At 39.7% G+C, this 12,264-nt stretch overlaps 1 protein-coding gene across 2 annotated transcripts in view; it reads right to left on the bottom strand.

The window, feature by feature from the left end:
- The window catches only part of LOC128686106 (active breakpoint cluster region-related protein-like), a 457,973-nt gene that overhangs the window by 35,037 nt on the left and 410,672 nt on the right, over window positions 1-12,264 (bottom strand). For both annotated transcript variants that reach the window (XM_070083285.1, XM_070083286.1), the window contains exons 10-11: window positions 9,224-9,413; window positions 1,858-2,054 (exon numbers count right to left, since the gene is read on the bottom strand). In XM_070083285.1, the coding sequence (XP_069939386.1) occupies window positions 1,858-2,054; window positions 9,224-9,413 (387 nt within the window). The remainder of the gene's footprint in view (window positions 1-1,857; window positions 2,055-9,223; window positions 9,414-12,264) is intronic.

Here is a 12,264-nt window from a genome sequence, read left to right as displayed (position 1 = left end):
GTGTTTACATTGAAGCATATATGTGAACAGTATTTAGATAAAGATAGGGAAGTTTTTATTGCATTTATGGATTTAGAAAAGGCATATGATAGAGTGGATAGAGGAGCAATGTGGCAGATGTTGCAAGTATATGGAATAGGTGGTAAGTTATTAAATGCTGTAAAGAGTTTTTATGAGGATAGTGAGGCTCAGGTTAGGGTGTGTAGAAGAGAGGGAGACTACTTCCCGGTAAAAGTAGGTCTTAGACAGGGATGTGTAATGTCACCATGGTTGTTTAATATATTTATAGATGGGGTTGTAAAGGAAGTAATTGCTAGGGTGTTTGGGAGAGGGGTGGGATTAAATTATGGGGAATCAAATTCAAAATGGGAATTGACACAGTTACTTTTTGCTGATGATACTGTGCTTATGGGAGATTCTAAAGAAAAATTGCAAAGGTTAGTGGATGAGTTTGGGAATGTGTGTAAAGGTAGAAAGTTGAAAGTGAACATAGAAAAGAGTAAGGTGATGAGGGTGTCAAATGATTTAGATAAAGAAAAATTGGATATCAAATTGGGGAGGAGGAGTATGGAAGAAGTGAATGTTTTCAGATACTTGGGAGTTGACGTGTCGGCGGATGGATTTATGAAGGATGAGGTTAATCATAGAATTGATGAGGGAAAAAAGGTGAGTGGTGCGTTGAGGTATATGTGGAGTCAAAAAACGTTATCTATGGAGGCAAAGAAGGGAATGTATGAAAGTATAGTAGTACCAACACTCTTATATGGGTGTGAAGCTTGGGTGGTAAATGCAGCAGCGAGGAGACGGTTGGAGGCAGCGGAGATGTCCTGTTTAAGGGCAATGTGTGGTGTAAATATTATGCAGAAAATTCGGAGTGTGGAAATTAGGAGAAGGTGTGGAGTTAATAAAAGTATTAGTCAGAGGGCAGAAGAGGGGTTGTTGAGGTGGTTTGGTCATTTAGAGAGAATGGATCACAGTAGAATGACATGGAAAGCATATAAATCTATAGGGGAAGGAAGGCGGGGTAGGGGTCGTCCTCGAAAGGGTTGGAGAGAGGGGGTAAAGGAGGTTTTGTGGGTAAGGGGCTTGGACTTCCAGCAAGCGTGCGTGAGCGTGTTAGATAGGAGTGAATGGAGACGAATGGTACTTGGGACCTGACGATCTGTTGGAGTGTGAGCAGGGTAATATTTAGTGAAGGGATTCAGGGAAACCGGTTATTTTCATATAGTCGGACTTGAGTCCTGGAAATGGGAAGTACAATGCCTGCACTTTAAAGGAGGGGTTTGGGATATTGGCAGTTTGGAGGGATATGTTGTGTATCTTTATATGTTTATGCTTCTAGACTGTTGTATTCTGAGCACCTCTGCAAAAACAGTGATAATGTGCGAGTGTGGTGAAAGTGTTGAATGATGATGAAAGTATTTTCTTTTTGGGGATTTTCTTTCTTTTTTGGGTCACCCTGCCTCGGTGGGAGACGGCCGACTTGTTGAAAAAAAAAAAAAAAAAAATAGAGGAGGGCCCCGCTTATATGGCAGGTTAGGTTCCAGGATACTGTTGTAAAGCAAAAAATCACTGTAAAGTAAAATATACCCTTTTTTTCACTTTCAAATGCATATAAAATCTGATAACATGTTTACACTATCATATATTAAGTGAGCAATAGAGCTAGGCTTGAAATGCACATACAGTAGGGCCCTGGTTTACGGTGCTTCGCTTATTGTTTGGGGTTGCAAACCTTAGAACCGTACGAACATGGCCCTCCTGTATTTCAGTAGCAAAGTCTATGCTCAAGCATGCTGTTTATGGTTTGACTGCTACTTTAAAAACTATTAAATAAATAAAATATAGTAAACAAACCTCAAGGTGAGTTTTTCCCCTCAGTTGTGTTCCAAGTTTTGGATGATCCTCGTAACACAGAATACGCAGAGTTTGCGAACCCTCAAGCTCAATGATGAAATCTTGATTCCAGTGAGGTTCTACACCTTCAGTGATCTTTGTTTTGGCTTTACGGAAAAAGTGTCCATATGAATCTACTTCAAAGCACACATACATATCTGTTAATGAAAAAAAGAATTAGCAGCTCAATTTATACAACAGTGCTGACTCATTAATAAGCACATAAAAAATTACTGCAGTTAATCAAAATTTTAATCAGTTAAATATGCAGAAGAAAATATTGAAAATATTTATAGTGTATCTATAATGTTTAATCACATCAGCTATTTACCACCAAGGTTGCAAAAAAATAAGGAAAGGTATAAAGAAAAAGATGATGGGAGAAACAGCACTCTGTTCAAGAATATGACTGTGAAATATTAAGTTTGAAATGTAATAAGGTAGATACTGAAAAGTGTGTATGAGGTGGTACACAGGTGATGCAATCATTAAAAGACAATAGTCATCAAGAGTGATACAGGCAAGTGCAATATATGCTAGGATGTGGAAACACTGCTGGTGCCAAAATAGTGCACAAGCTCCACAGAGCTGTGTTAGGCCAGTCTACAAGCCAAGATTGTTAATTTTTTAAACTTAACAGCTGTTTCCTGCCAAGGCAGGATGACCCAAAGACGAAGAACACACATTCACTAACTTTCACTCAAATGCCATTTTTTTGGTAGTGTGCTGACATCACAACATCTCCACCCCTCCTTCAGATTTTTTTTTTTTTTTTCAACAAGTCGGCCATCTCCCACCGAGGCAGGGTGACCCAAAAAGAAAGAAAATCCCCAAAAAGAAAATACTTCCATCATCATTCAACACTTTCACCTCACTCACACACAATCACTGTTTTTGCAGAGGTGCTCAGAACACAACAGTTTAGAAGCATATACATATAAAGATACACAACATATCCCTCCAAACTGCTAATATCCCAAAACCCCTCCTTTAGAGTGCAGGCATTGTACTTCCCATTTCCAGGACTCAAGTCCAGCTATATAAAAATAACCGGTTTCCCTGAATCCCTTCACTAAACATCACCCTGCTCACACTCCAACAGATCGTCAAGTCCCAAATACCCTTCGTCTCCATTCACTCCTATCGAACACGCTCATGCACGCCTGCTGGAAGTCCAAACCCCTCGCACACAAAACCTCCCTTACCCCTTCCTTCCAACCTTTTCGAGGACGATCCCTACCCCGCCTTCCTTCTACAGATTTAAATGCTCTCCATGTTATTCTACTTTGATCCATTCTCTCTAAATGACCAAACCACCTCAACAACCCCTCTTCAGCCCTCTGACTAATACTTTTATTAACTCCACACCTTCTCCTAATTTCCACACTCGGAATATTCTGCATAATATTTACACCACACATTGCCCTTAGACAGGACATCTCCACTGCCTCCAATCGCCTCCTCGCTGCAGCATTTACAACCCAAGCTTCACACCCATATAAGAGTGTTGGTACTACTATACTTTCATACATTCCCTTCTTTGTCTCCATAGATAACGTTTTTTGACTCCACATATACCTCAACGCACCACTCTCCTTTTTTCCTTCATCAATTCTATGATTAACCTCATCCTTCCTAAATCCATCCACCGACACGTCAACTCCCAAGTATCTGAAAACATTTACTTCTTCCATACTCCTCCTCCCCAATTTGATATCCAATTTTTCTTTATCTAAATCATTTGATACCCTCATCACCTTACTCTTTTCTATGTTCACTTTCAACTTTCTACCTTTACACACACTCCCAAACTCATCCACTAACCTTTGCAATTTTTCCTTAGAATTTCCCATAAGCACAGTATCATCAGCAAAAAGTAACTGTGTCAATTCCCATTTTGTATTTGATTTCCCATAATTTAATCCCACCCCTCTCCCGAACACCCTAGCATTTACTTCTTTTACAACCCCATCTATAAATATATTAAACAACCATGGTGACATTACACATCCTTGTCTAAGACCTACTTTTACCAGGAAGAAGTCTCCCTCTCTTCTACACACCCTAACCTGAGCCTCACTATCCTCATAAAAACTCTTTACAGCATTTAGTAACGTACCACCTATTCCATATACAGTGGACCCCCGGTTTACGATCAGCTCCCAATGCGACCAATTATGTAAGTGTATTTAGGTAAGTGCGTTTGTATGTGTATGTTTGGGGGTCTGAAATGGAGTAATCTAATTCACAATATTCCTTATGGGAACAAATTCGGTCAGTACTGGCACCTGAACATACTTCTGGAATGAAATAATATCGTAAACCGGGGGTCCACTGTACTTGCAACATCTGCCACATTGCTCCTCTATCCACTCTATCATATGCCTTTTCTAAATCCATAAATGCAATAAAAACTTCCCTACCTTTATCTAAATACTGTTCACATATATGCTTCAATGTAAACACTTGATCTACACATCCCCTACCCACTCTGAAACCTCCTTGCTCATCCGCAATCCTACATTCTGTCTTACCTCTAATTCTTTCAATAATAACCCTACCGTACACTTTTCCTGGTATACTCAATAAACTTATTCCTCTATAATTTTTACAATCTCTTTTGTCCCCCTTCCCTTTACATAAAGGGACTATACATGCTCTCCACCAATCCCTAGGTACCTTCCCCTCTTTCATACATTTATTAAACAAAAGTAACAACCACTCCAACACTATATCCCCCCTGCTTTTAACATTTCTGTCATGATCCCATCAGTTCCAGCTACTTTACCCCCTTTCATTCTACGTAATGCCTCTCGTACCTCCCCCACACTTACATTCTGCTCTTCTTCACTCCTAAAAGATGGTATATCTCCCTGGCCAGTGCATGAAATTACCGCCTCCCTTTCTTCCTCAACATTTAAAAGTTCCTCAAAATATTCTCGCCATCTACCTAATACCTCCCTCTCCCCATCTACTAACTCCCCTACTCTGTTTTTAACTGACAAATCCATATGTTCCCTAGGCTTTCTTAACTTGTTTAACTCACTCCAAATTTTTTTCTTATTTTCATTAAAATTTCTTGACAGTGCCTCTCCCACTCTATCATCTGCTCTCCTTTTGCACTCTCTCACCACTCTCTTCACCTTTCTTTTACTCTCCATATACTCTGCTCTTCTTATAACACTTCTGCTTTGTAAAAACCTCTCATAAGCTAACTTTTTCTTTTTTATCACACCCTTTACTTCATCATTCCACCAATCACTCCTCTTTCCTCCTGCCCCCACCCTCCTATAACCATAAACTTCTGCCCCACATTCTAATACTGCACTTTTAAAACTCATCCAACCCTCTTCACCCCCCCCACTACTCATCTTTGCACTAGCCCACCTTTCTCCCAATAGTCGCTTATATCTCACCCGAACTTCCTCCTCCCTTAGTTTATACACTTTCACTTCCCTCTTACTTGTTGTTGCCACCTTCCTTTTGTCCCATCTACCTCTTACTCTAACTGTAGCTACAACTAAATAATGATCCGATATATCAGTTGCCCCTCTATAAACATGTACATCCTGGAGCCTACCCATTAACCTTTTATCCACCAATACATAATCTAACAAACTACTTTCATTACGTGCTACATCATACCTTGTATATTTATTTATCCTCTTTTTCATAAAATATGTATTACTTATTACCAAATCTCTTTCTACACATAGCTCAATTAAAGGCTCCCCATTTACATTTACCCCTGGCACCCCAAATTTACCTACTACTCCCTCCACAACATTTTTACCCACTTTAACATTGAAATCCCCAACCACAAGTACTCTCACACTTGGTTCAAAAACTCCCCACGCATTCACTCAACATTTCCCAAAATCTCTCTCTCTCCTCTACACTTCTTTCTTCTCCAGGTGCATACACGCTTACCAGAACCCACTTTTCACATCCAATCTTTATTTTACTCCACATAATCCTTGAATTAATACATTTATAGTCCCTCTTTTCCTGCCATATCTTATCCTTCAACATTATTGCTACTCCTTCTTTAGCTATAACTCTATTAGAAACCCCTGACCTAATCCCATTAATTTCCTCTCCACTGAAACTCTCCCACCCCCTTCAGCTTTGTTTCACTTCAGAATGTATGCACAAAATGATATAAACTACTGAAATCACAATTAACTCAAGACAGTGAAGCTGAGTATTCTTGCTCATTACATTACATTACCTGATATCAAATAATTATTTTTTTTAACAAACAGGCTGTATCCCACTGAGGCAAGGTGGCCCAAAAAGAAAAATGAAAGTTTCTCCTTTTAAATTTAGTAATATAGACAGGAGTAGGGGTTACTAGCCCCTTGCTCTCGGCATTTTAGTCGCCTCTTACAACACACGTCCAAATAATTATTATATACACAAAAATAAGCAAACCTTTTTGGGGCATACAACATTTGACACCAAATAAATATAACGCTTGTCTCACTACTTTGTACAGTGGACCCCCGGTTATCGGCCGGTTTGGTTATCGGCCAACTCGGTTATCGGCGGGGTTTTCAGCACTCGGTTATCGGCCGTTTTGGACGCATCCATCAGCCGGCTGGGGCAGCTTGTGCTTCAGTTTGGCTTTGTCTCTCAGTGGCTGAGGAAGGTTCTGCTCATACATCCAAACATTTCGCTTGTTTACCATTGTTTTTAGTGATTTTTCTTGCAGTGCAACTGTGAAATAAGTAACCATGGCTCCAAAGAAAGTTCCTAGTAAAGTTCCTGTGGTAAAGAAAGTGAGAAACACCATGGAATTTAAGCGAGAAGGGATCGAAAAGTTTGAGAGTGGTATGAAGGTGGTGGAACTTGCCAGGATGTACAGCAAGAATAAATCAACAATTACATCCATCCTGGCGAAGAAAGGACAAATCAAAGATGCTAATGTTGCAAAAGGAGTAGCTTTTCTAACTAAACAAAGGACACCGATAATGGAAGAGATGGAAAAGTTATTATTATTGTGGATTAAGGAAAAAGAATTAGTGGGAGACAGTGTAGTGGAGTTGATCATTTGTGAGAAGGCAAAGCAGTTGCATGAGGATCTTGCAAAGAAAATGCCTGGAACAAGTGCTGCAGTTTGTGAATTTAGGGCCAACAAAGGATGGTTTGATATATTTAAGAAGCGTAGTGGCATACACAGTGTTGTAAGGCTGTTGTGAGGCTGCAAGTTCTGACAAATGTGTGGCTGAAAAGTATGTTCACGAATTCCAGGATTATGTAAAGGCTGAAGGATTCAAACCCCAACAAGTTTTCAACTGTGATGAAACAGGCCTACTTTGGAAGAAAATGCCACAGAACCTACATTACCCAGGAGGAAAAGGCACTGCCAGGACACAAGCCTATGAAAGACAGGCTTACTCTTTTGTTGTGTGGTAATGCTAGTGGGGATTTCAAAGTGAAGCCTTTACTTGTGTATCACTCAGAAAATCCCAGAGTGCTTAAGAAAAACAATGTCATCAAGAATAGACTGTGTGTGATGTGGAGAGCTAATCATAAGGCATGGGTCACAAGGCAAATTTTCAAAGAGTGGGTTAATGATGTGTTTGGCCCAAGCGTGAAAAATACCTCCTGGAAAAGAAATTGCCACTCAAGTGCCTCCTGTTACTGGACAATGCTCCTGCACATTCTCCAGACTTGGAAGACCAAGTGTTTGTTTTTATGAAAGTGAAGTTCTTGCCTCCTAACACCACTCCTCTCCTCCAGCCCATGGACCAGCAGGTCATTTCTAACTTCAAAAAACTCTACACAAAAGCAGTGTTTAAAAAGTGCTTTGAAGTGACTTCGGACACTCAGCTGACCCTAAGAGAGTTCTGGAGGAATCACTTCACTATCCTCCATTGCACAAGCCTTATAGGTAAGGCTTGGGAGGGAATGACTTCCAGGACTTTGAACTCTGCTTGGAGAAAACTGTGGCCAGATTGTGTCCAAGAGAGGGATTTTGAAGAGTTTGAGACTCACCGTGACCCTAACCCTGCCGACCCTGTGGACTTTATTGTGTCTTTGGGGAAGTCCCTGGGGTTGGAGGTGAGTGGTGAGGATGTGGAAGAGTTGGTGGAGGACCACAGGGAAGAGCTTACCACTGAAAAGCTGCAAGAGCTTCAACTTGAACAGCAACAGACTGCAGCTGAGGAACTTGCTTCAGAGGAGGAGGAAGAGGGAGTGAAGGAGGTGCCTTCTTCAGAGATTAAAAAGGTGTGTGCAATGTGGACCAGGGTGCAAGCTTTTGTAGAGAAACACCACCCTGACAAAGCTGAAACAAGCCATATCTGTAACATGTTTAGTGACAAAACCCTGTCCCACGTCAGGGAAATCTTAAAGAGACGCCAGAAACAGAGCACTCTGGACAGTTATTTTGTGAGACAGGGGTCCAGTGACTCTCAAGCTGGTCCTAGTGGCATTAAAAGACAGAGAAGGGAAGTAACCCCAGAGAAGGCATTGCTACCTAAAGTCTTTATGGAGAGGGATTCCCCTTCCAAACACTAACTCCTCCCTCTTTCCTCCTCCCTATCTTCCAGAAGCCAGCATTAGCCTTCAATAAAGGTATGTAATACTTACATAATTGTAAAAAAAAATTATTTTTTTTATGAATATTTTTGTTTGGAAAGAATTAATTTTATTTCCATTAATTCTTATGGGAAATATTAATTCGGTTATCGGCCATTTCGGTTATCGGCTGACCTTCAGGAACGGATTACGGCTGATAACCGGGGGTCCACTGTATAATGTGTTTATTAATTACACAAAGTAGAAAAAGGATGAAATAAGATGTAATAAAAAGTTTTATGTGGCTCAGATGCCAGATCAACCTGGTTGTGATAGCTTTGTGGGCTAGTAAGAAAAAAGCAGCAATAGTTACTGGTCTCAGGTCAATACTGAACTCCTGTTCCTTGGATGAGGGATGGATTACCTCAACTGAAGCCGTTTTCCCTCACGTAATTCCAAAAGGGTAAGGGGTAGATTACCTTTTATTCATATCCTGGCCTTGAGGCCAAAATGTAACTGCAGGTAAGATGACTATGAGGGACTTCGGAAGATGCATCGTGAAACTCATTTTTTCACATCAAGGTGAGCATAAAGCATCACATGCATGCATATGTACATGTGTGTGTTTGGAAGGCACTTTTTTCACAAGACTTGAATCTCATCTTGGTTATAATGAAATACACTAAACTGTAATACTATTATTTCTACAGCTGCTGTTAAAAAGATAACATACCACATGTAAGAAGCTAATGACTGTACTACTGCATATGGTAAAGTTTAACATGTATTATGTGCCCCTTACTTGCAGGACTTGTGAGGCCATGCAGACTAGACACTACTATGTGAAGATCACCGATCAGTAAAGAATCATCTCGACCCGATTTGAGCAAGAATGATCCCATATTTGTCTTTAAGAATGACCGGCAAGATGTGATCCATTGCTGCAGCTCCTGCAGGGTAAGGGAGCTCCCTCCAACTCCTGGGGTGTTAGCCTGGAACAAGAGATTATATACAAAATTAATCCATATAAAAATTCTAATCTCATATCATCCCCAAAAAAACTGCCACAAAAAGTGATATAATATTAAAATTAATAAAATATTTTTTTATTATTCAATACACAGGCTATTATTGAAGGGTGCTCCCAGGCAAGACTCAGGAATTGTTTTATATTTTATGTTACGTACAAGGTATCAACACCACGGAATAAAAATATCATTAAACAGTAAACTGTTAAGGAATTTAGACCAACATCTGATAAATATGGTATTGTATTAGGAACATTTAGTAATGATGGAACCTTGATAACACTGAGGCAGTCAGGCTGACCCTTAATCGTGGCTTAGTGATTCTACTGCAACACATATGTATACTGTATTAGGCTAATAAAAGATTACCAATACATGAGCAAATGGATCAATTATTTGTTTACACTTCCTATAGAGCAACAGAAAGTAGTCAAGTATCATCTAATGTGATCTTTAATCATTGGCAAGAACTGCTCCAGAAGTTTTTATACAGGAGGGACTTTAAAGTAACACTCCAGTTGGAAGAGAGGACTAGAGTATTTGTCTTGAAACAGCATGATTATTATTTTTATTTGGGAGCTTTGAGAGGCTAATAGAATTTTTGAGGGGCTTCAACACTGCCTTGCCTCTTCTGCTGCTGCCCTTGAAATGAAAGTCCTCACTAACATGACCAAAACCCCCAATGGTTGGGTCATCATGTGACTAAGAATTGCATTAGAAAAATGTTCCTTTTCTTTCCCCCAACCTATAAAAATACAGCATGTATTAACACACAGTATGCTTGCTCTTGCATCAATGGGTGGTGGGATGTAATATATGAAAATAAGGAAAAGCAATTCCTTTTAAAACCAGTATCAAATTAATGCACCAGTTAAATCAAAAAGAAAAAACTCAAACCAGGATCTTAATCCACAGGAAAGTAGAATACTGTACTGTATATCTAACTAGCAAGACTCAACAATAAAAATTATAAAAAAGTAATGTGGATGGAACAATTCATAACAACCCATAATTTGGATCAGAAACCTTATTTGATGTGTTGGTCTATCCTTTGTCTTTTTTTTTTTAACCTCAATGGCCATCTGCCACCAAGGCACAAAGAAGTAAACACATTCACCATCACTTATTCAATCTCTGTCTTCCCAGAGGTGTGCTGACATCACAATTCATATTACTCTCCAACTGAAGCATCCCCACCCTTCATCAGAGAGCAGGCAATGTACTTCCCACCTACAGAACTAAAGTCTAGTTAACTGGTTTCCCCATGAATCCCTAAATCCTGTTGGAGTGTGAGCAAGGTAACTTTTATGAAGGGATTCAGATAAACCAGTTAGCTGGGCTTGAGTCTCTGAGGTGGAAATGACAGTGTTTGCACTCTGAAGGAGGGGTGGCAATATAGCAGGTGGAGGGTAATCTCAATTCTGATGTCAGCACACATGTCTTAAGACAGCAGTTGAAGGAATAATGGTGAATATGTTTCCTTCCTTGGGTCACCCTGCCTTGATAGGATATAGCCATTGCAGTAAAAAATCATTAAAATAAAATTTTCAAATTACTTTTTTTTGGCTATATCAATTTATGGCTTCTTGCTAATTTGAATATTTTAACTTTTTTGTGAAAAAATTATACTTCTAAGGGAAGTAACCAAATGACACATGACTTGGTGTAAGGGTTAATGAGGATACTTAGAGAGCACTGATGCAGGTAACTCTCAGTCGGTGACAAGGAAAATTTATAAACCCTACTACTAGATACACACATCAGTGTGGCTCCAAGTAGGGATCAGCTTAAGGTTAACTCCCTGCTAGCCAGACACGCACTAATCCAGGGGTGAGCAAACTTTTCAGTGCAGGGGCCACATTCAGCCATCTGTGGGTAACATGTTATTTTTTTTTTTCAACAAGTCGGCCATCTCCCACCGAGGCAGGGTGACCCAAAAAGAAAGAAAATCCCCAAAAAGAAAATACTTTCATCATCATTCAACACTTTCACCTCACTCACACATAATCACTGTTTTTGCAAAGGTGCTCAGAACACAACAGTTTAGAAGCATATACATATAAAGATACACAACATATCCCTCCAAACTGCTAATATCCCAAAACCCCTCCTTAGAGTGCAGGACGACCCCTACCCCGCCTTCCTTCTCCTACAGATTTAAATGCTATGTCATTCTACTTTGATCCATTCTCTCTAAATAACCAAACCACCTCAACAACCCCTCTTCAACCCTCTGACTAATACTTTTATTAACTCCACACCTTCTCCTAATTTTCACACTCTGAATTTTTTGCATAATATTTACACCACACATTGCTCTTAGACAGGACACCTCCTTGTTGCAGCATTTACAACCCAAGCTTCACACCCATATAAGAGTGTTGGTACCACTATACTTTCATACATTCCTTTCTTTGCCTCCACAGATAATGTTTTTTGTCTCCACAGATACCTCAATGTACCACTCACATTTTTTCCTTCATCAATTCTATGGTTAACTTCATCCTTCATAAACTCATACACTAACAAGTCAACTCCCAAATATCTGAAAACATTCACTTCTTCCATCCTCCTCCTCTCCAATGTGATATCCAATTTTTCTTTATTTAAATCATTTGATACCCTCATCACCTTACTCTTATCTACATTCACTTTCAACTTGCTACCTTTGCACACCCTCCCAAACTCGTCCACTAACCTTTGCAACTTTTCTTTAGAATCTCCCATAAGCACAATATCATCAGCAAAAAATAACTGTATCAACTTCCATTTTGTACTTGAGTCCCCATAATTTAATCCCACTCTTCTCCCCAAC

This window comes from Cherax quadricarinatus, chromosome 9, assembly GCF_038502225.1.
Source record: "Cherax quadricarinatus isolate ZL_2023a chromosome 9, ASM3850222v1, whole genome shotgun sequence".
Taxonomy (NCBI): Eukaryota; Metazoa; Arthropoda; class Malacostraca; order Decapoda; family Parastacidae; genus Cherax; species Cherax quadricarinatus.
Note: the sequence above shows the minus strand (reverse complement) of the source record. Positions and strands in the feature narration are given on the sequence as shown.